This window comes from Pecten maximus, chromosome 12 (genome assembly GCF_902652985.1).
Source record: "Pecten maximus chromosome 12, xPecMax1.1, whole genome shotgun sequence".
Taxonomy (NCBI): domain Eukaryota; kingdom Metazoa; phylum Mollusca; class Bivalvia; order Pectinida; family Pectinidae; genus Pecten; species Pecten maximus.
Window position 1 is genome coordinate 13,069,317 of NC_047026.1, and position 25,728 is coordinate 13,095,044.

Genomic DNA, 25,728 nt, shown 5'->3' on the forward strand with positions numbered 1-25,728 from the left:
AAGTCAAATGTTTCAGGATTGTTGGGTCAAGGTCACAGTTGTTATTTTTAGAAAATCGTTTGTCAGCGCTATGATGTCTTCATTCCTTGAGATATTTTGATCAACCTTTACACAATTATCAAGTTCAATCATATCTCCAACAAGTTCAGGGTTTTTGTGTACAGGTCACTGTTACTATTTTTAGAAGTTAGAGATTCATGTCATGGTCAAATCACACCAACTCAATAAATCATTACCGTGTAATAGCTAGCAAGGGCTGGTGGGGGACATGGATTGTTTTAGTGGTACTCAGTATATTTGTGATCCTGCGACTAATTTTATTACAAAATATTTTTCTTTTAAGAGATAAACCACATGTTATCTAAAACAGCGACCTTGACCTTTGATCATATTCTAACCAAATAGCCCATTCGTTTTGCAGGACTTTTTCTCACTGGTTTGGGATGGGGCCTTTTTGTCTCATTTTGGGAAGAAAATTGGTGAATTGGGAAAGATTTTTCTGGAGTAAACTTCAGATTGTGGGAATTTGGCTTTAAAATGAAATAGTTTCAATTAGGAATGGGGCCAACTAATGGCCCCAAAAAGCCCGCAGAAAAGGTCGTTTTGATAAAGAAAATATTCAATATCCGAACTAACTTTGAATCCAGTGAGTAACAGGACATATTATCTGGCAATTTTTGAATTATTGGATTCTGGTCAATTTTTGGTTTCGTGCTGCATATTTTCAAACCAGACCAAGTTATCATCAGGCAACATAATATTTGATTTGTGTCAACTTTCCTCCTTATATAAATCATTATCAATTCTTTCTAAACATTTCCTTCATGTTGGAAAGTATGGTTTATGTATTTCATTACACAACTAATTAATTTTGATAAACTTTCAATAACTTGTACAGTATGTACAGTCACCTTCATTAGACAATTGATCAGAACAGCATGTGTACACAAAGGTGTAAAACGTGTACAAGTTGTCTTTAAAACTCGTAAATCAATGTTGATTTTGACCATGCTGTTGTTACAATACTATGCTGTAGTATTGTAATTGGACTGAAATGACTTGATTCTGCTACTCTTTGCCTAATTCCTGGTCAAGATTATTAGAAAAAGAACCTGCACTAGTACATTTACTATGTTGACCTTGGTTTTAAGGGAGGACATGAAAATAAGAGCTCCCTATGAAGGATAACTTGTTGTATGCACTTCAGATACTGGTAACTATGTACTGATATGTTTTCTGAAGACAAAGTGGAAATTAAACAATTTAAAATTCATCTCCAATGTGCATAGTACTGTTCCTTAATGGTTTCCATTAGTAATATTTTCAGCGATTTGACGGTCAAATCAAAATCTGCATTTGAAAACACTTCATTATGATTCCTATATAGCTAGGCCATATACAGTGGCCTTATAATTTTGAGAAAGTTCAAATTAAAATAAATGTCAAATGTGATGAAATAATTGGTAAATATCATTTGTATTAATTTCTCTAATTCCAAAGTTCGGACAGTCAGAGAGAACACACACCAGTAGTCATTTGTCAGACTTGTATTTCTTCAACAACAAACCACAGAAAAACAATCTTATCTTTTTTATTAAGTAACAATTTCTTACATTTATCCTTGCAGAAAAATGCATATATATATATAACAGACAATATCAGTTTTAATGACAAAGACATTATATAAGAAATTTGCTGGTATCAAATAAATTTGCCTTAGTTTCAACTGTCTGATATTTAGTAACTGAGGAAGTCAATACTTGGGTAAACTAAAAAAAAAGAAAAGAAAAGATGATGTACAAGTTTTTCTACAACTGTCTGATATTTAGTAACTGAGGAAGTCAATACTTGGGTAAACTAAAAAAAAAGAAAAGAAAAGATGATGTACAAGTTTTTCTAAAACATCATTTTCTAACAGAATTTGAAACATTTAAATAACAGGATTATGATAATGGATCTGTTGCAATGATGAACGACTTGCTGTAAAGAACTGGTTCAAAAAGGTGAATTATCTCGTTTTTTGTGTGTGTTCCAGCTGATATTTTTTATCTACCAGTTGTGAGCCACAAACAAATGGCACTTTATTCCTTTTTATAGATATATTGTGACTTCAAAAAAATAACGTTAGTTTTTAGTTTTTGAAATACTCATATTAGTACAGCTATGATACAGCTATATTTTTAACCCGATCAATGTGAGAACACATGTAATTATCAATAGGAAAGATTTGAAACTAAAAAGAATTGTTGCCATGCAGCTATCATTTGAAGCACTGTGTAATTCCCAATTCGAAATTGGCACAAGCACAATATGATGCAAACATATCTATACAACACTTTTCACGATGACTTAAAAGACAGACACAGAAAACAAATGGACTTAGCTGTCATCATTGGTATGCCTTGAAAAGTCATATACGGAATCAAATATCAGATAAATTTAAAGAAGTCTGAAGTATCACCAGCTAGAAACTTTTAGGTTTTGTTAAATTAAATTGTTTTCATTTTTTAAACACTTACAGATTCAAACTAACCCAAATCTATCGTGCATGTAACTCTTCATTCTTTTAAAAAATTTCAATCATATACTTCACAAATGCAATGTAGTTTGAAATATTAAAAAAAAAGAGTATATTTAAGAGACTTATATCTTGCTGGTAATGGATGTCTACATAACAATGCAAGACATCCTAAATACTTTAATTAATACACAATGACCAAAGTGATCGCCATTACTGGTAACTCAATTTGAATGGATTTGAATTATTTTGTATTTGTAAAAGAGCATGTACATTGGACTGGAATTATCTTACGATGTGTAAAATGTATAAACATAAACTTGTACCGGGGCCAAACGTTGACCAACAGTATGACCTAAATACAATTTAGGTACTATTTTACGTATCAAGTCTGAAGTTATACAAGAGGAAAATACTAGACTTCAGATCAATGTCACTGATTGTGTTATACAAAATATTAAGAAATGTCTCAATGAAATATGGCTTAGTGGCCATTTGTACTGGTCCAAGAATTGTCTTGCACCATAACATCTATACACATTTATGCCTCATCCACACACACATGATCATGATACGTGAAATGAGTAAAGTGATTATCTTGGGAAGTAATTATCTTCTTTGAAAAGTACCTTTTCAGACCAACTTATTTGTTTGTTTTTTGTTTTTGTTTTTGTGGATAAAAATACCTATGAAATTAATCTACCAACTGCATTGTTCTTTAATAAGCATATTTTATTGTTATTTACTGGTATTAAAATGATAATAAGGCAGTTGGACTCAGATTTCAAAATCCTATGCCAGAAATGATGAAGTCTTAGGAATCATCATCTAAAAAATTATTTAAAATACATGTATATATAATATACCAGTTTGATTTTTAAAAAGCCCTATCATGGGGTAATTAATCTAATAAGAAAAGAAGCATCAGTCTTTAAACATTGAGAAAAACTCCCTCAAGACTCAATTTCTGAGATTCATTTTGGTGTTTGATTGTAGCAATTTGTAGGTCTACAGCATTCAGATAAAAAAGATTTTATTCCAGCAAGACATAAAATGATTTGTTAGAGAAAAGTTGTCTCCCTTCTTGCTTCATCATGCACACTCTCTTTCTTGAACAAACGACACACATCACACTATTCTCACTTCTAGATTTCAACCTAGATCACGTATACTTACAAATACTGTAAATTAAATTATATTTCTAGTGATGAATCAAATGTGTACTGTATATATTCATTTTAAGAATCAAACGTGAATTCAAGTATATGAAACAAATATATAAATGAATGATTCATCAAATTCAATGAAACAAACATTTTTTTAATATTATGTGAATCACTTAATTTTCATATCACTTTTCAAACCCCCTTATTACAAAGCTCTTAAAATGTGAATTTGTGAAAATGTGTAACTTTATAAAATGTTTTCATGCGGTGGTTGCAATTGATTACCACAAAAGCAGTCTGTTGACAAGTGTTACTCTATAAATAAGTCAAAGTTCTTAATAAAAAGGCAACTTTTAAGCTTTTATGGAAAACTAATTACATCCTTGTACTGTATTTCAATTCACGACTGATTTTTAATAATTCATACACAAAGATTTATCTTCGGAAATCTAAATGATGTACAGTAGATGTATTTCATTTAAGTCCATTTAGAAATCACATCAACACACCGGAGTTCCACCAGTCATTACAATAGCCACTGTGGTTATCTGAATGACTTCGGTAGAGACACACATCATTGTCCCTCCAAGCACTTGAAGCAGTTCGAGTTGCTTATCACAATCTAGAACCATCTTCCTTGATTCACCCTAAACACAGCCTGTCACTACCACTAAGTGCCATGTTAAGTAAGGCAAATTCTCACACATCAAATCTACCTGCTACCCTGAAGGTGATGTTAAACCGACTGGATGGAGTCGACATGTGTAGAAGACAAGTCTACAGGTAACATGCTTGTATGTCGGTTTTATTTGTACTTCTGCAATGTAACGGTCAGGAATCCATGTTGTTTACAGATGACACCGACATGTTTGCTTGTACAACTTGGCAGCATCACCACACCTGGAATCTGTGGACCTGTGTGAGATAGGGCTGTATACATATTGGAGGTACACAGCTTCACACAAGTTCTCACTTCTCATCCTTTGGACTTGTAAACCTTTTCCGTCTCGCTGTCACAGATTTTCACAAATCATGGCAGACTGGCTTTTACTTGATTCTTATAAAAAGAGTTTCTTATAAAAACAATATTATGCGCTCATCCCGAGAGATCATTTGCATTAAACATGTCTGGATCGTATTTCTCTGCTATTACTATTCTTCCACCAAAAAATCGTCCATTTAATGCTTGACACGCCTTTTCCACTTCTGAAATACAGAAACAGTAAATTCTTACTATAAGTAAAATTACAGATATAAACTAAGACATAATATTTTGTAATCACAACGCATTAGATCTATTTTGAGATGTCTATAAGAAATAGGGTAATCCCTTACTAACTGTAATAGTTGAATCTATATAATATCCATCACAAATCGCAACAGATATTTTTATTTGGATTTCCCGTCAATTACCACATGTACCAACATTTTACTGAAAATTATGGCAATTATGTCTATGATGAATGCCGTTATTCAACGCTACCTGTAATGTGTTATCCTAATGAACCAAAAAGATCATTGAACTGAAAGCTGAGTGTAAGAGAATTTTGTAAAGGCAGAAGCTCACATTCTGGGTATAAACAATATGAAAACTTTAAACTTAAGTCAAAATACTGTTATTGTTATTTCTTGCATAGTTCGAAATTACTGCAACTGCAAAATATCTTTATGATACTCACCACTTTGATTTGAAAATTCCACAAATATCTTAACAATTATTTCAGCATCCTCTGCTTCACTCTGTTTTTCTTGATAAATAATGACACGATTCACAACACCATATTTCCCACACTCGTCCGTAACTTCATTTTCCAGTTCGTCATCCAAATCTTCTGGTCCAACCATGTTGCGCAAAGCCATAACTCGATACTGTAAAAGAAATTCAAACTTGTTTATAGGTAGGACTAAAAATGAAACGTACGATATCACAAAAACACTGACACACTCTGCCTTATAAGTAAATGGGGGCAATTGAGAGTTATCCATGTTTGTTCTGGCTTTACATACACACGTTTTTTATTATTTAATTTGGCCTTGTTCACACACGCTATTGCTTATTTTGGCCTTACTTACAAACATTATTGCTTATTTTGGTCTTAATTACAAACACACTACTGCTTATTTTGGCATAACTTACACACGCTATTGCTTATTTTGATCTTACTTAACACACTTTGCTTACTTTGGCCTTACTAACACGTTATTGCTTATTTTGGCCTTACACACACTATTGCTTATTTTTGCCTTACAAACACATTATTGCTTATTTTGACCTTACGAAAACATTTTATCGTTTATTTCGGCTTGTTCACACACATATTAGTGCTTATTTTGGCCTTACTAGCACATTTTATTGCTTGTCTTGGTCTTACTAACACATTATTGTTGGCCTTGTTCACACACACACACACACACACACACACACACACACACACATGCTTATTTTGGCCTTTCTAACACGCTATTGCTTGTTGTGGCCTTACTCACATCTGATTTCCGCATCAGTTTCTGCATGACCATATGTCTGGCATTGCTGCCACTGATCTTCATGTTTTCCTGTTGGTCGAGAGTCTGAGCCACATCTTCCTCTGATGGCTTTTTCTTTTTCTCCTCCTCCTTGGCTGCCTGGGCAGGGAACTGACTGAGAGCTCCAGGAGGCAGTGGGATCTGTAATGGTGGGCCAGACATCTGTGGTATTTGGATATTACCACCTCCTGAAAAATCAATGGTCTCATTTCCATTACATATGTAATAAGTTGCTTGATGTGTTAACATAGAGACAAAAACTAAATTTTTTTGTCCAGAAAATTCAAATGAATAATAAATCATTATTTTAATGCAGAAATTCAAAATTTATCACGTATACCGGATAAATTATTGCAAATAACAACTTGGTAATGCATATGGATTTTTTTTAAAAATGACTACAGAAAAAGGTCATAAGACATTGTTATTTTACATGTATTGAGATGAAGAGTTGATTGACTTATTAATGTTATGACTAGACCGTTCAGAGACATACCAGGTACTGGATTGACGATGCCAGGAGGTGGAATTGCAGGAGGAGCTACTCCCATTGGCAGTCCAGACCCGAGACTGCTTGGGTCAACAACACCAGGTTCTGGCACTACCCTCTCTGGTGTCTTTGTACCAAGGCCAGTTGGTGTTGCCACTCCAGGAGGTGCCTGTTAATGGTTTCAAAGTTAAATTAACAGTTGTATAGAGGATCTTGCATGAATATCTTTGTCGCATGGAGTTCAATAAATTCAATATGATGTAATCAAGAGTTTAAGATTCTGTTTATCACTTATCTCAAATTCATAGAATATCACTGCAACTCGTATTAATTTCTATAAAGGACAGGCAAATTTTGATGCATTTTCTGCACAGACATTGTGCGACATCATATTTTAATTGTGTCATCAATTATGCAGAGTTATTTTACAGGTGTGTTTCAATATCTAATACATAGCTGTACTACAAAGTAGAACAGGCAAGTTATGTTATATGGTTTTGGCATAGAACAGATTGTGTTTTGTCGAGTTTATCGCCCAATTAAGGGTCATTTTGAGGTGTGGTCTCCTTGTAGTAGTTGATGACTACCTCACTGAAAAACAGAGAGGCCCATCACATGCCATCTATAGCAGTTAGGGTAAAGTGTCTTGCCTAAGGACACAACCACGACAACACAGATCAGCCTGTTTTTCAGCTTCCTGAGAAACACAAACCGACATGGATTGCGAGCATTGCACCACGCACCTCGTATCTTCACTTAGGATTACATGGCTGGCACTCAAACCAACTGAGCTATCGCAGCCCCTTACACTGTTAACAGACTTACAAAGCAAAGACTTTGCATCATTCATTCAATGTTATATCTCTTTGGTATCACAATATCTCCTGATGACTTTTGTAAATGCTATCTAACATCTGAATCAAAGAAGCAAGGCTATACTTACAAGAACTTGGCTAATTTGTTGTTGAGCATCCATAGCTGTAATTTTGGCTGTCACAGCAGCAGCAGCCACAGCAGCGGCTGTAGGAAGACTGCCTGGTCCTGAGGCCGGCTGAAGGGCGTCCGGAGGGGTGATAGCCTACAAATAAAACCAAAGCTTAAACTCAATTCTTGTAACAATACCAGGTGCCAAATCTTAAACAGGAGTTTTTGGTCAATGTTTTGATAGCTGTCATCCATTCAAGGGGGGAAATTGTTAGAAATATTCAATGAACTTGATTTCTAAAAAGAAAATATTCCAGCTTTACAACAAATTAATTGAAATTGGCTTTAAAAGCAGTGATGTCTTGAAATCTCACCTTCCCTACACGGAGATATTGACCTCCAAGGTCAAACAAGTTCATAGAGGTGACTCCATCCAAGGCTGCCTGAGATGTTTCATATTCTATAAATCCATAGCCCCTGAAACAGTCACATATTCAGATGTTTAATACAAATGTACAGAAAATGAATTGTTAATATACAAATCTCTATAATAACACTCAAGTCAGTCAAAGGTCCAATCTATACACATATTTGAAATTTACTTAGTTTTAGCTTTGCAAGTTCATTTCATGTATGTCATAACTCTTTACCCATTTTAGTGGTTCTCAATTTAAAATAACCTTCCTACAAATGCCTTGAAAGCAATACAAATTGAAAAAAAAAATTGTGGTCTATGATTTCAATGTCAAAATGTCAACTGTATAGTTTTGAAAGTCTTAATATGAATTTTGCTTCCCAACAGCTTTCATAGAAGTTCTGTTCTTAGTTTTATCTCTCAGGAATCATGTAAGTGAAGAACCAACACACGGATGGATGGACTGAAATGAGATATGCCATAAAAAGGCAGAAAGGAAAAAAATTATATAGTACATGTATAGCAGGGTTAAACGCTTCTCAAATTTTGGTTGGCACTCCAAAGGACAAGTTTTTAAAACAGTTATTTGCTAGACCTATGTTTGTGTACTTGAATTCATAAAGTGAAACGCCCACTGCAGGAAAACAGAAATACATGACACTACGGGACTCAGAAACCTCACATAACACTAGAAATATGGTGAGTACCAGGGAAGTCTGACAATTTACATAAAAAGTTCTGTATTTCTAGCCTTTTTTAGAAGAACTTGTAGTTGATTTTGTAATATATTGGTCAAATGACCTTGCGAAAACACAACAGACTGTATCTGTAGGTTCCTATGTAGCACATGCTAGACGAAACACAACATATGTTAAGGTTTTAATGAATAAACAGGCTGACAGCATCAATGAGACTATGGTCACACTGACTGATCCAGTATTTTTATTACAAATACCCTCACAAGTCCAGGCTCCATACTAGGTTGAACCGTAGCAAGTTAATAATTGGTCAGTGAAACAGCAATCTGAAAGTATTTCCTTGGAAATATCTAATATGTTCAACAAGATCCATAGCATTTAAGACAATGATGTGTTTAATGTTTAAAAATAAGAATTTGTTCCCTTCGAGAGACATTCATTCAAACAATAAGAAGCTACCATGAAAACTGGTGACTATTTTAAATATATTTGCTTTAAAATCATGTTTATATTGATTCCATTTACTATCTGAATTGCAATAAAGACACAAAACATTCACAAACATAATGTTTGAATGTACAACCATATTTTTTTTAATTTTGGAAGCCCACCCTACTCTTTCTATACACACTAATCTATAGTCATTGGAAAACGTTAGACGTGTGTTTAGCCATGGATCCTAGCATAAATACTTTATCATATTGAAATGTGGCTGTTAATATACGTAATATTTATTTATATGTGTCAATTCTTTCAGGGATTTCTCTTTCAACAAATCCCTCCCACCAATATGAAAAGCCCCTGTTCTGGTTAAATTTGCCTTTTTTTATTAACTGGACGGTCATTATAATCAATACATATGTATGTAATTTACAGTGTTATTTGCAATGAAAAGTTGGAGACTTCAATTTCTCGGAAAGCCCTATTGCCATAAAGTTGACAACAAGCATTCCCAAAGAATGTCCTAAATCAAAAGCATAAGTATTTCCTACAAACCTACAAAGAAAAAAGAAAAGCATTAAGCAACATGTATGTATAAAATTCTCCATAATAATGTACATGTGGGAAATACATTAATCGTAAACATATGTACAATCATTTTCCTATCTCACCAAGAATGTCATAAATGGTAACATAACAGTTTGGTCAGTTTCCCTCGACAATCAAACACTACAATAAATCTATCATAATACAACAACAACAAAGTCCTTTATCAAACCAAACTTACTTGTGTTTTCCTCCTTTAGGATTGTCTGAGATGATTTTACACGTCACAATTTTGCCAAACGCTTCAAACACACTGAAATCAAACCAAACAAATTTGTTTTATTAATGGCAGGTAAAAATGTACAATCTTTTCTTGGTAACGTTTTAATGTGGAACAAATAGTCAGATATTGCATAAATTGATGGTAATATGGAATAAATAAGATCATAACCTACCTATTTAGTAAACATAAATAACTTGGCAGATATTTATTTAAGGCTAATAAATACATTTTGTTTCTTGTCAAAAAAATGACTGGTAGGCAAGACTTTTTGAATGATGTATAAAAGCATGAATGCAGACCCGAGTCAGCCAGCCAAAACAAAATCTGTTATCTGAAGAAAAAAAAACCCAGGAAACAAGGAAGTAATGCACACAATTATTTTCAGAATTTGATTTAATATCCTGTCCTGCAGTTTCTGGAATAATACCCACCTTTTGATATCAGTCTCTGTGAGGTCGGTATGGATGGATGCTATGTAAATACGGTTATAATTTTTCGCCTCCTCGGCCAGCTGCTCAATAATAGGTTGAGCTTGTGGCATATTACTGGGACGTCCAACCTGAAAAGAGATTTCATGTCAGGACCTTTTGTTTGCGAGATCACCCACTGAAGAAACAGGTCAAAGGAACTTTTATATTGACTTCACTTAGTGCTACATTTACATGTTAATATTCCAGGACAATAACAAACCATTGCTATCATTACTTATGTTAAATTTTCAAAAAAAAAAAAACAAAAAAAAATCATGTGAAAGGAAACCAGTTGAATTCCTGTAATATGGAAATTCTTTTAAAGTCAAACAGAAATTAAGTCCACGTTCCATATTAAATTATCCATTTACGTTCAATCTATTATTTAAAACTGAAATCAAGCCTACAGTTGGACATTTAAGGTAATGTTCAGTAGTATTTAACCTCTTTAGACAAAGTCAACTTGAGTAACATCTAAATTAAACAGGGCACTGAAATTCTTCAGCCCACTTGCTGTACAATCCATCTTATGATTCTTTAAAGTCGATAATAATCAATTTATTGCTTTTATTATAATAACAGCTGAATAAGTTTATCATATTAAAATATCAAAGAATCCCATTGACCTGTTTCTTCTTTACATAAACACAAGTATCAACATATATTGTCATCATAACCAACTTGTCTTCTTCAACCTGGTTTTTAAAACACAACATCCATTTCTTCTGTGGCAACTTTCCATAATAGTCCATTTCCACAGCAAGCGATACCTGTAGTATCCAGCACAAGCCTATATCGCTGCACCTGCTAATTATAGTATAAAAGAGAAATTGAATGCCATCACTATCCTAGAGGGTGATGGCCACACATTTCCAAACAGCAGGGAGGAGAACTGTAGAATTGAATGTTAACACAACCCTACAATCATATTCTTCTCAATACAATTGGAAAAAAAATGTCCATCATTATTGAGCAGGGGCTGTTGGGACTACAGACTTACCTCTTTCACTCCCGGTTTGGACTTGTACAAATAAAACAGGTTTATTTGTGCACGTATTAATACATGTGTGTATTAAAGTAGGGGGAAATGATAAAATAATTCTTACTGTAATAAGAATAGAAATAAGCTGAACTTACTACCTTGATATTCCTCCCTCCTATCATGACCCCATTCATCTGTTCCAGTGCCAGCTGCGCTGCCTCTGGAATCTCATACTCAATGAAGGCAAAGCCCTTGTGTTTGTTGGTGACCGGATCCCAGGAGAGGTTGACGCTCTTGATGGGGCCAAATGGGAGGAATGCCTGCTTTATGGTGTCCTCTTTGATCTCAAAGTTAATACTGCCAACATAGATTCTATCAAAAATGGAAGAATTAGAAAGTGGGTTTAATAAAAGGTATAAATACAAATAACTAAGGTGATATTAGTATCAAACGTTTCATACAGGTAAATCTGAAAAGGAATGAACAAGTCTGAACCAGAGATTTCTGAAAGTAGATATTCTGGGCCTGGTCCTGTTCCAGATGGTATTCCATATTACGATGGAAATTGTTTTCAACAGCAGATCCGGTATCTAAACAAAAATCTCTGTCATATACTTGAAGGCATTTTTTACAGAAATTATTGCTGATCAAACAATACACATATAATATGGCTTAAATTTATTACATTTACATACAATTTGTTTTATCTTGTCCGATAGTGGTTTTCAGCTCAAGATAATATAGTTAAAATGAAAGTTAGATAAATTTTCTTTAAAATGAAACAGAACCAAATTTAACATTCTCTATTCAGATTATTCTTTACAATATTTTCATCAATAAAAGAATTGAAATATTTTTCTAAATTTTTTCGAATATAATTTCTGAAAAGATCATGAAAAAATAAGTCATCTCGTTGTTGGTTTCTTACCTGCACATCAACGCCAAGGCCTGCTGCCGCTGGACCGTGTTCTGGAAATTCTGCATTTGCTTTAAAATGATCAATGAAAATAATGTTATCAAAACTATTCTTATAATAGTAATCTTATGGATTCATTGTGGAAATGCTATCTTTTATGATTGTATACAGTACTTTTAAGAGACTAATTTTCTGACATTTTGAATTCATTCGAATTGAATTAAAGGTATCTGTTGAAAGGATAAATAGGGTTGTTGCTACAAGGATACAGCAATTTCAACAGTGGTTAACACTTAGTAGGACTTAAGATAACCAGAATTTCTGTCAGAGTTATTATGTTATTAAAACAATATTTCAGTTAATATAGTTTACCTGCTGCTGATGGGCTATTGTCTGCTTCACCAGGACGCTTTTTATACTCTGTTCCATCGCATACTTCTTTGCTCGTTGTATCAGTTCATTCTGGGAGGATGATAGCTTGGGTAATGTGAATGGTTTCTGGTCCCTCTTTGCACCCGGCCCCTCCACGATGGGTCCGATCTGGTCTGCCTGGGGCAGCACATCCCCATAAGATTCTGAAATTGTCAATATAGTAAGTAAGCACCTGTGTATTAAAATGGTGTCATAGGAAAGCCTTGAATAAGCGACCAGGAAAGTATTTTACTAAAACTTCCGAAAATATGAGGACTTGTACATGTTGCATATTTAGAGTAACACTACATACATCTATTTCATTTTTATCTTTTTGGTATCAAAATAAAATGCTTTGAAGTAGTTTTCTATGAACAACCCTTGCTGTACGCATTAAAATCAACCAAATTTATTTCATTATTACATTTTGGGTAGTGTGTTATATAAAAAAAAAAAGAAGAAAAATAGTCCATGTTGTGATATTTTCAACATACCAAAACTCAATTTTCTAACAAGAACAATAACCAGTACAAAGCTTTGTGAATTTTTGAAAAACAATTACATAAAACATAGCATTTACTATTCCAACAACACCAGGAGATTAAAGGGACTTTAACACACATACTCTTTCTGCTGTAAACATTTTGTTTCTTCAAAAAGCATGGGAAATATTTTCTTTAAGAAACATTTGTCCTAACATGATTTTAAAACTCTACTGTTTTCAGCCAGTTTACTGTAGTGATTTACCATTTCTGATCCGCAAGCAATTACTGATCAAAATTTTTTGAGGATGCACTCAAACTATCGGCTACCTGAATAAAGTTATAAAGTTTATTGTGCACCACAGTATCCACCAAAACTACCTTTACATCCTTGAAATGAGAGAAAATATGAAGAAATTTCAATTGCATATTGGATATATTTCATACACTTTGTCTTAAAATCCCTTTCAAGATCAACATGTCCTACTACCAAATAATGAAATATCAGTAATAAAACCAGTATCCAGTTTATGGCGACACAAGAGGCATATCAACACAGATGTCATCTATGATAAACAGTTTTGTAACGATGTTTACCGCTAGCATCCCCATGTTTGACTGAGAGCAGGAGCTCATGGCCACAAGCCCTCGACTTATATCAGACATTCGGTCGGCGCATGTACATAAGCTAGGGTACCACAATTTTTGGCTTCATACTTTTTACATGAAAAACACAGAAAGAAACAGAAAGAAAACCATGGATGAGTGACAAGACTGTAACATCATGAAACAGTTGTAATTAATTTGTTATTTTTGACGACTGGATCGGGTTTCTTCTCAGCAAATGATTGTAAACTTACCAAAGCAAGGATACTTATTTTCTCACAGTACAAATTTACTCAAAATACTATAGCATTTAATCATTTAGATCATAATGCACGGGCTAAGTGTCTGATTCTTGAAATACTTGACAGCTGGCTTTATCAATAATTAACTTACATAAGAGGAGGAAAATATTTTCCAAAATAGTAAATTCAGTATTAAAACTAAAAATGTTCCACCCATGATGTACCTTGAGAAAACAAGACAATCAGCATTAGTAAGTTTACTAGGAAAATAACCTGGAAAGTAAATGTTTAATTTAACATCATCTCTCACACCACATCCTATTCCTCCAACCATCTCTTCTACATGGTGCTTCAAGTTTATATCCAAGACCAACTAACAGATTTTTCAAAATTCAAATCAATCAATGAAGAAAATTTACACAAATTTTGGTTTGTTTCTGACTATTTGAGATGTTTTGATTTTTAAAGATTGTATTTCAGGAAGACCTTTTCAATACGTATCAATAGCTTTATAAGGAATGTGTTTGCTTTTCTTCTTTCACTGATTCATAAACATTTTTTTATCATAAATCTAAAGATGATGATTTCAAAGAATTCAGGCTACAATACAGCATACCAATGCCAAACACACCGAGGTCAAACAATGGTTTTACACACAAACTCAGATTTCATGGAATATCAAAGGTGACCTATTTTTCGGAAAAAAAATCCCCAGACATTTATCACTAATATGCCTTCTGGTAGCTCTCCTGTCAGCTCTATGATAAATGTAACCAAGCAAAGCACAAACTTGTCTCTAAAAACTCTAGGTTCAAACAAATGACTTTCAGGAGGAGGAAAGAAATAAGTTGACAATAAATCCATCATCATTAATACTTCCTCTAACATATTACGATCCTATCCATAAGTGTGATTTCTAAAACAATGGTTGCAAAATTTATGCATTAAAGTATAGTTCCAATATTATTAGGAAGTGGCTTAAGTTTCGTTTCTGATGGTTATATGACTTGTCCAATTTAATAATGTATCTTGTGCCACCATGTTTCAGAAATCACATTCGATAAAATTTCTAACCATGTTCACAAAAATTAGCATGCATCTTAGTTTAAAAATTTATGCTGATTTAGTCATTTGATCAGTCACATGGGATTTGATCAACCAATCATAAGTGTCTTCCGAACTTCTGTCTGCCAGTCTTCCTGGAATGGAAATCAGACCATTTTTTGTAATACCAATATACCGTAGCAGTATGAAGGAGGACAGGAAAAAGTGGCAAGATAGGGTTTAATAATCACTATTGGTTATTGGTAAAGATTGTAAACAAAATATTTAGAGAATGAATGTTTCGTTTTCACAATGAAGAATATTCTTCACAATTCAGTTCTGTTGACTAGATTTTGAAAAGGTTTTAAAAAAAATCACAATGATAGACAGGATTTGGTAAAAAAAAAAAAGGCATGCACAGAAAGTAACAAGTAATGCATATGTTGTTTATCAAAACTTTCTTTTCAAGCAAACTTTCATTTTGAAATTTGTAGGAAAACTTAAATTTTCAGTTTTTGAATGTTTGAATGTCCAAATAACTTATTTAAAAGAAAAAAAATGCAAATGATATGAAGATGAATTTGATTTGGAAGATTTCGATCTCGGAGCATGAAAAGTGTGGAGGATGACTCTGCACCAGCTCTGTATTATGGGCCTTTAGTAGACAGTCGCTTGCTTTGTGGTTTGTTGATGACTGAAAATACATAGAGAGGAAAAACACCTTCTGTCATTCTCGGGTTTTGTAGTTTGTACATAAACAACACCACAAAAATCTTACGATAGTACACTTCTGAACCGTATGCTCTAATATGAAGGCAAAATTTACAATCGGGGTTTAAAACTTTTCATTTATAAATTTATATCAAATACACAGAGAGATCCTACATGGTGGACAAATGTATTTTCAATTCCTTTCATTGACCGTAACAGAAAAGAACTCAATTACACTCTACACAATTTTCTGATTGATTACAAATAACCTTGATAATGTTTTTTTTTTAAATCTAAACACTGAAAGTGAACAGGGAAAACTAATTATGCCTTATCATCCAATATCTATGACATTATATCAAACGCGATTCTGATATACGATGCATGTGAATATATCATGATCTAATTTTAAAATCCCAATAATGAGATTTTTTCTGGTAAACTTCCATGCAACATCAACAGGAGCTGCTGGGTTGAAAACCCTGTCAATGAGGTGTGGTCTTGAGTACTGATAAACTAATGATTTATTTCCAACACTGCTGAAAAGATACAAAAGAGGCAGAGAAAATAATAAGTATGTGCTGCATCATATTTTATTTTCATAGCTTTCCAATATTTATAAAATGTACAAAATTGAACATAACACAAGATTATCACATATTCTCCTCAAGTGTAAAGAACAATAATCTGACATGCCTTCAGAAAAATTACCAGGAAATGACAATAATAATGCAATTCTGGTCCAGGACAACTCACATACAACTTTCATTCGCAAGGATAAAGGTACAGTTCTTGTCAAAAAAATAACAATTTTTTAAACTTTGTTACAGTGTTTATACAATTATTCTAAATATAAATCTACAGACTACTAATTTGATATTCACCATCAAACAATTCATGTCTTTCCCACTATTTTATCAATATTTGTCGGATGTACCATTTAAACAAAAACTATTCCATAATCCTGATTTCACTCTGTAATTATAACAAATCCATTCATTCCAATTCTAGTGTTAGTGCCAATGCCGTAGGTCCATAACCATACCAAATATCACAAAAAAAGAGAGCAAACCTTAACAAAAATGTAAAGGATATATCACCAAAAATAAAATCTGACATACCGTTATATATATACATTTAAAATCAATAATTTAATTTAATAACTGGCTTGTGTTTTAAACACTACATACCTCACTTTCTTGAATGTCATGATGTGTCAAATGATAAACAAAAATAACAGTTGTAAACTTTAGAAATTAAATCCCATTCAATGAATGACAGGAAATCAATACCAAATTATGATAAACATAGTTTTCAAAAAAAAATATATCAAAATTTAATTAGATAGCAAAACATGCCATATCTTTTATTTACATTTTTTTTATTCTACTACTGATATCTTTAACCCAGGTCTTGAACTTCTGCAATTTTCTGGGTTTTTTTTTTTTTAAATCTGGGAAACCATCAGAAGTTCCATCTTCAAACAAATCACTACCTTAACAAATTTTTCAGAAATGATGGACCCACCATAATGTTCAATCTTCCAATCACCATCCAGAAACAATCAGCATCTGATGATTACCAAGCAATGTAAAAACATACATTTACGATTAGTTTACACAGCATACAGTAGTCTGGTGTACAAGAACTTTGTACAAAAGCCAGAAAATTCCTGATTTGAATTTGAAAAAAAAATTAAAAAAATAAATAAAAAAATAAAAAATTGAACATTGCAAGAGTGACAAATTTAGATACATCATACCTTAGATATTAACAATTTTGCCTTTAAAAATACTTCTTCAATTCAAGATATTTTTTAATATGTCTAAAAAAGTTGAACAGATTAGCATATAAGATCAAGTATGAAAGGTATATAAAACTGCATGACGTCGTCAAGGCTACTAGATCATTCAATGACGTCATACTACCAATGGTAGCTTGTCCTTTCAATTTGATATGCAGGAGCAAGATCTATTGAAATGTTATTTACAAAATAATATCAAAACAATACCATGGTTCTGACCACCATTGCTGAACATGCAAATCCTGCATCAACATAAACTAGAAAATTGTCCTAAGAACTAATTTTCTTTTTTATGTAGCAGGGAAGAGTCAAATAGTGTAACCTACCTGAACCATCATCCATCTTCATCTTCTTTATTGCAAAATGATCTGACTAGAAAAAGAAAAAGAAAATTAAATACTGCTTACAAAAGACCAGGTTTTACAAATAAAATAGCCTTTCTATTGATAAAATAAACAGCCATGTCTCCCATCTTGTTTTACAACTGTCAAAAAGCAAGCTAGATTTTATCAAAAATGTTTTTACGTTCAAAACTTAGTACTGTTTATAAAAGATATTTCAATTTTCAGGATGACAGCATTTGATATTTACCTCTTGCTTCAGCCCATTTTCTGTTGGCCACGCAGGTGCATCGGGCTAAAAAATATATAATAATTAAATGCAGAAAGACAATCTTAACTGTTGTATCATTTTCATTATGATTTTCAATTATGCCGGACGAAATCTTTTACGAGAGGTAATGGGAGGATGTGGTATCGAAAAAATGCTCAAACGTTGATGAACTGTATATGATAATTAAATGAATAGAATAATTAATCTGTATTTTCACATTACAATTTTCTATTTTGCCAAACAAAATCCTTAATGATCTAGTCATGAGAGGAAATAGCATTTCACTTCAAAAGATTGAAATATTTTGGTGGTGTCATATAGGGTGCAAACATGGACCTTATAATGAGACATCTATGATTCTCACTAACTTTAAAGTGTACTGCCTACTGGAAACTCAAAAATAATTGGGGCGAAATGTCTTGCTAAGACATCCGCTCTTTTTTATTCACATTCTTCATTGACCATTCTTTCACAGTGACACTTCATCATTGCTTTCACGACAGACGGAATTTGTTTAATATATATTCTAAAACGTAGTCCATGTTGTGGCCAATTTATGTATCGAATCATAATAAGGCATCAACGTCCTTGCAACGTTTCTTTACGCGAATTCGAACGAGTCGACCCAAAAAGATACACATCAAAACTCATTAATTGGATGAATGTAACTATGGTTCCCTGTTTATCGGACTAAGCAACACGGGGAATAAATGTGATATTGAAAATCTAGCGAGATAACACTGTTATGTAGCGTTAATATTGGTAAGGTATTATGCTACAGTACAGATAGGAATCAAAATCGATCGTTTGCACCGACCACGCCGGTCGTACGTTAGGCCTACACAATGAAATCCTGTATTTCAAAGTGGTCCATATACACATAAATGTTTTCAGTATCTTTTTCAAATGTTCAGCTTATGAAAAAACGCCATGCATTGCAGTGAATGCGAAATCTATATTGCTTACCGATGAATAATTTGAGTTCTGATTTGCCATGGCGCCCACGTCCATCGACGCCATTTTCCTTCGTGTCACGTGCTCACAAATAATGTCCCTGAAGTATACAGTTGCAATCATTAGTAGAGACTAGTGTTAAGCTATTCCAAGTGCGCGAATTTAATTGCAGTTAAACGTTGATCTGGCCCAAAAGCACATGTTTGAGAATAATAATGGGAAAAGACAAGAAGAGGAAGTCTGAAGGAGGAGATGAAGAGGGTGGCGATAGCAAAGAATCATGGAATTCTAAAATTGAACATTTAAATGCTATTTCAAAACCGCTGGCTCCACGCAAATTAAGCAAACGACTATATAAAGCAATTAAGAAAGGTATACACGGGGACTGCCCATGTGATATATTGTACCACGTTGTTATTTTATGGAAACTTACAGAAAGTGTATGCAAATCTATAACTTTATATCAAATGTTAACGTCTGTATTTAGACGGATATTTGATGTTAAAAGCTTTATGCGACATGCAAATGCGTATAAGAAAGGTATTTTAAGTGATATCAAAGCTGAATCTTGGATCTGGAGATAAACATAAATCAAATGTTTTACTCAATCACAATATTGTAATTTGTAAATATTATATAACCTAATAATTATATAACCCGTATTGACATATTATACTATATATAAAGTACAATGTATACATTCATCTATGTATCAATACGTTATAACAGGTCGGGTCTGTTTCTTCGGCTCAGTTGTTAGTGCCCTGGATAGATGCACAGGGGCATGTCCAGTCTTTACTCCAACAATGTTAGAGGATAACATAGCAAGAAACTTATGACAGGCGCCATGTAACTTTTGTGGTGTCTGAACCAAAAACTAGCCAGAGACCTTTAGCTAGTTAAAGAGACCTTAAGCTAGCTGAAGTACTAAACAAAGTGGCCAGAAATACCTCTATGTATGGCAATATTATTAAATATATAAGACTAGAAATGCCTCTGTGGGTCAAGGGCACTGGACAAGATACTTTTTTTCACAGATTTTGGATTTTAATTCATGTTTTTAACTTTTTACCAGATGCTGATTTCCTGCTCTACATAAAATTGAAAAATTAATAGCACTTTTGAAGTTTCTTAATATTGACATTTATCTTTCAGCTGCAAAGCAAAAACAGCTGAGAAAGGGGGTAAGAGAAGTACAGAAGTTTGTGAGAAAAGGAGAAAAAGGGTAGGTTTTCATTCCTCTGAACATTGATCTGTCAATTTTCCACACTCAATTGGGATTCTGTATCATTATTTAACATCTGAATGGTAAAAAGTGTTTTGATTATATCACCTCTATTCATGAATACTTGAGGAAAATATCATTTATTAAGCTTGGGACTATATTCTGCTACATCGTCGTCAGATACCCATATTGCACTACGCTATACTCCATGCTTATCAAATGTAACATAGCGTAGTGCAATCAATCATGGGCATCTCACGATGTAGCTTCATCTATATTTCAGAAATCTGCTACAGTCTGTTCAAAGTTTATGTTGGCAAATGTATGAAGTATCACAAATGTCTTCAATAGCAATAGACTATATAGTCAGTATCTTATTGATGAATAATATTAGAGATTACAAGTGATTAATATTACATATATATATTATTTTCTTGTGTTAATAGTGTGATTGTTTTGGCTGGGGATGTAAGTCCTGTTGATGTCATCTGTCATATGCCATTGCTATGCGAGGAAGGTGGAATACCATACTGCTACACACCTTCCAAAGATGTAAGTGTGATACCTTGTCCTCTCCATCTCTTCTGACAGATTGACACACACTCAGTGTCGAGAGCTCCCCATCACACATAACTTCTGATAGATTGACACCCTCAGAGTCGAGACCCCATGACACATACCTTCTGACAGATTGACAAACCTCAGAGTCGAGACCTCCCCATTACACATACCTTCTGACAGGTTGACAAACCTCAGAGTTGAGACCTCCCCATTACACATATCTTCTGACAGATTGACACACCCTCAGAGTCGAGACCTCCCCATTACACATATCTTCCTGACAGATTGACACACCCTCAAAGTCGAGACCTCCCCATTACACATATCTTCTGACAGATTGACACACCCTCAGAGTCGAGACCTCCCCATCACACATAACTTCTGACAGATTGACACACCCTCAGAGTCGAGACCTCCCCATTACACTTATCTCCCGACAGATTGACACACCCTCAGAGTCGAGACCTCCCCATTACACTTATCTCCCGACAGATTGACACACCCTCAAAGTCGAGACCCTATTACACTTATCTCCTGACAGATTGACACACCCTCAGAGTCGAGACCCCATTACATATATCTTCTGACAGATTGACACACCCTCAGAGTCGAGACACTATTACACTTATCTCCTGACAGATTGACACACCCTCAGAGTCGGGACCCCATTACACATATCTTCTGACAGATTGACACACCCTCAGAGTTGAGACCTCCCAATTACACTTATCTCCTGACAGATTGACACACCCTCAGAGTCGGGACCTCCCCATTACACATATCTTCTGACAGATTGACACACCCTCAGAGTTGGGACCTCCCCATTACACATATCTTCTGACAGATTGACACACCCTCAGAGTGGAGACCTCCCCATTACACATACCTTCTGACAGATTGACACACCCTCATAGTCGAGACCCCATTACACATATCTTCTGACAGATTGACACACCCTCAGAGTCTGGACCTCCCCATTACACATACCTTCTGACAGATTGACACACCCTCATAGTCGAGACCCCATTACACATATCTTCTGACAGATTGACACACCCTCAGAGTCTGGACCTCCCCATTACACATATCTTCTGACAGATTGACATACCCTCATAGTCGAGACCCCATTACACATATCTTCTGACAGATTGACACACCCTCAGAGTTGAGACCTCCCCATTACACATATCTTCTGACAGATTGACACACCCTCAGAGTCGGGACCTCCCCATTACACATATCTTCTGACAGATTGACACACCCTCATAGTCGAGACCTCCCCATTACATGTACCTTCTGACAGATTGACACACCCTCAGTCGGGACCTCCCCATTACATGTACCTTCTGACAGATTGACACACCCTCAGAGTCGAGACCTCCCCATTACACATACCTTCTGACATATTGACACACCCTCAGAGTAGGGACCTCCCCATTACATGTACCTTCTGTCTGTCTGTCAATCCAAAAGGTTTGACTCCAGTGGTTTTTCTGTCATTGTATTTGGGTTCAAATTTAGCTCCCATTCAGTTGTTTATGAAGTACCCATTGGAGTCATCAGTTGAGTATTGTACATTAACTAGTATGTACAGTGTTTTGGAAGTGTTTGCTTAAGTGAATGATAGTAAACTGAATTGGTCATTGTATTGATGTAAAATGTATGGTTCATGTAATTAAATAATGTATATAAAAGATGATTAATCTATGCTCTCCATTTCTTTATAATTGTATGAGATACAGGTAATGTATTAAAGATATCATTAACCTCGGACAGATGGAACTGGGGGACTAAAGGTTTCATTCTTGTTGATCTTATACATGCATATGTAACACCGAAGATTGTTAGCACTGTAGCAGCTCCGTTCCTTGACAGATTTTGATGCAACGTCACACAATAATAAAGAACCATAATATCTCCCAACAGTTAAAAGTTTCAGGTCACTTACGATTTTTAGCGGGGGCTGGTAGGGGATTTGTTTTGCTGTAGCAGTACCCAGTATCGCTTGTTTTATATTAATCTAAGAATCTTTTAAAGGCCTGAGATGTATACAGTTCGTAATGTTAACTTTCTTGATTTTCTTCACAGGACTTGGGCTCTGCATGTGGCTCCAAAAGGCCAACGTGTATGGTAATGATCAAGCCACACGATGACTATCGGGAACTCTATGATGAATGTTTCGGTGAAGTCAAGGATCTTCCTCTTCCCATCTAATCTGACTGGAATCTCGCGATACAGAATTGTTTGAATAAGGTCTTTGTTATTGTACTTAAAGACCTTCCATTGACATTTAGATAATGTAAAATAAAGACCTAGATCTTCTATCCACTGTTACCATCTAAAAGTTAACAAGTGTTTATATTGCCAACTAAAATTATTCATTAAAATTCCTGACACTTAGGGTTTTCAATATTAAATTAAATATGTAGCTTAGAAAATACGTAGAAAATTTTGTTTCATGTTCTATTTAGCTTTCAGGGCTTTGAACAACCAGGTCCAAAATATGTTGTCATATATTATGCTGTTAACTGTCAGTAAGTCAATAATTTTCTGATATGTTTTGTTTTGTTTAACTGGCATTTATTGTGTATTTTATTGGAAAGACCAATATGTGTTCAGACAGTGAACTTTTAATTGTTTGATGTATACAATGCAGCTTTCATCTTTGTGGAAAACAAGATTTTACAAAACTTCTTGACCTGAAAGTTATGGTGTTGTGCAAAATTTAAACCCAACATAGGATGAAAGTGTAGTGTTAACCAGAGAAAGTACAGTGCCGTACGTATGGGAGAGGAAAGAGTGAATGTGAGTATGAAAGATAACAGAAATGATGGAGAGAAAACTTAATTTCATGAAGAAAAATGTTAATATGAATTTAATACCATATTTTAGATAAAAAGTTGTCATGTAAAAAAAATGTTTTGAGTTTTTTATTTCATATGTGGGAAGTACCCAGGTATATTGACATCTGTACAAATGCCAGCATTATACTATTTGTTTCATTTAAACCTTAAATACCTTCCCCACTAACAGCCAGGTTCATAGTCGGGAGATCCACTTTGACCTTGACCTTTGGACCCAAATGCCCTGGTCTTTTGACCATAACTATGACCTTTGGACACTTGGAAAATTTGACCTTGATATTTGACCCAGTGACCATGACCTCTTAGTTGACTCCATGTATAATTCTGAACAACTTTGCTTCATAAAATCACAGCAATGATCACAAGTTAACACACACAAATTTGACCTCGACTTTGAGGCCTAATGAATATGACATTTGACTGATTTTTTACCTCAGTTTGTATTCTTCTGAACTGAACATTTAGACCAAATTTCATGCAAATCATTCAAGAAATACTAAAGTTATCATCTAGGAACAACATTTGTGGACAGTGATTTCTATAAGGCACCAGCACAGGGCCCTTGGAACTATGCTACTGTATACTCTACTAAAATGTTAATATTAAGACAATGAATGGTTTAGCTAACTGCTGACAAACTTATCATAAACCTGGCCAGGCTGTATTAGAATGTAAGCTTAGCAATGTGTATGATATGTACACTATTTGCTACAACATTCATTAAAATAGCATCTCGAAACAAGAGGTCCAGTGGACCTGCATCTCTCACTTGACATTCATTACTTACTCCCTACATATTGGTACATTTAAAGACGTTGAGTTAGCTCACCTGGTTCGAAGGACCAAGTCGAGTGAGCTTATGCCATATCATAGCATCCGTTGTCTGTCCGTCAACAATTTACTTCTTCATAACCGCTAATCAGAACTTGACCAAATTTGGTCAAAAGTTTTCTTACGGGCTGTGGACTCAAAATTGTACAAATGATGGGACTGACCCCTATTGGCCTGAAGGATGGGGCCAAAAGGTGTCAATTTTGCTGTATTGATTCTTCTTTGAAACTGAGCAATGGATATTGCTCAAATTTACCTGTTAACATAACTATGGGGTGGGGATTCAAAATTGAACAAATGGTGGGGCCGGGCCAAAATGGGTTTATTTGGCTATATTGATATCAATGACTTCTCTAAAACAAAGCAATGGATATTGCTCATATATTTTACTTGCCTGGTAGCATCACTATTGGGTAGGGATTCAAAACTGTACAAATGGTGGAGGCCTGACCAGACCTGGGGGGTAGGGCCAAAATGGGTTTGTTTGGCTACATAAACAACTTCCCTGAAACCAAGCAATGTATAACGCTCATACTTGCCTGATAGCATCACTATTGGGTGGGGATTCAAAATTGTACAAATGGTGGGGCTGACCCTCCAGGGACCTAGGGGGAGGGACCAAAATGGGTTTATTTAGCTATATTGATGCAAACGACTTCTTCTCTGAAACCGAGCAATGGATGTCACTCATATTTGCCTGGTAATATCACTATGGGTTGGGATTCAAAATTGTACAAATTAGATCCTTAACTGAGAAAGTGGTTATAATTTGTAGGGTGTTGTCCAAGTATACCACATGCCAAATATTGTGATTCAATTCCTTTGGTTAATTCGAAGATCTGCAAACATTTTCACTTCCTGATACTTTGAATATGGGTAGAGTTTTACCTTGTCACAATTTTTTTAGGGTGTAATCCTGGGAACATACCAACAAAATGTCATCATTCAATATCTTTTGCATACTGATCTATCAGAGTTACTTCCCCTTGCCAGCAATAGAATGGGT

General features: G+C 34.5%; 2 protein-coding genes across 5 annotated transcripts; one reads left to right on the plus strand and one right to left on the minus strand.

The window, feature by feature from the left end:
- Nucleotides 1-1,575: 1,575 nt before the first annotated feature.
- On the minus strand, nucleotides 1,576-19,341 carry LOC117339485 (poly(U)-binding-splicing factor PUF60-like). Of its 4 annotated transcripts, XM_033901098.1 has the most exons (15): nucleotides 19,254-19,334; nucleotides 18,267-18,311; nucleotides 18,002-18,047; nucleotides 13,866-13,984; nucleotides 12,748-12,950; nucleotides 12,388-12,446; nucleotides 11,615-11,831; nucleotides 10,439-10,566; nucleotides 9,966-10,037; nucleotides 7,999-8,101; nucleotides 7,644-7,778; nucleotides 6,707-6,869; nucleotides 6,172-6,398; nucleotides 5,364-5,553; nucleotides 1,576-4,890 (listed from the first exon to the last, which is right to left on the minus strand). In XM_033901098.1, the coding sequence occupies exons 5-15, from the start codon at nucleotides 12,802-12,804 to the stop codon at nucleotides 4,781-4,783; spliced, it is 1,461 nt and encodes a 486-aa protein (XP_033756989.1). In that variant the 5' UTR covers nucleotides 12,805-12,950; nucleotides 13,866-13,984; nucleotides 18,002-18,047; nucleotides 18,267-18,311; nucleotides 19,254-19,334; the 3' UTR covers nucleotides 1,576-4,780. The 4 variants fall into 4 exon arrangements, with proteins under 4 accessions (XP_033756989.1, XP_033756988.1, XP_033756987.1 ...); XM_033901097.1 differs by lacking the exon at nucleotides 13,866-13,984 and having other exon boundaries at nucleotides 11,618-11,831; nucleotides 19,254-19,341; XM_033901096.1 differs by lacking the exon at nucleotides 13,866-13,984 and having other exon boundaries at nucleotides 19,254-19,341.
- A 47-nt stretch (nucleotides 19,342-19,388) lies between these two features.
- Nucleotides 19,389-23,250, plus strand: LOC117339487 (H/ACA ribonucleoprotein complex subunit 2-like protein). Its single transcript, XM_033901101.1, has 4 exons — nucleotides 19,389-19,613; nucleotides 20,397-20,466; nucleotides 20,913-21,018; nucleotides 23,116-23,250. Exons 1-4 carry the CDS (start codon nucleotides 19,457-19,459, stop codon nucleotides 23,239-23,241), a joined length of 459 nt encoding a protein of 152 aa, XP_033756992.1. The 5' UTR covers nucleotides 19,389-19,456; the 3' UTR covers nucleotides 23,242-23,250.
- Nucleotides 23,251-25,728: the final 2,478 nt, after the last annotated feature.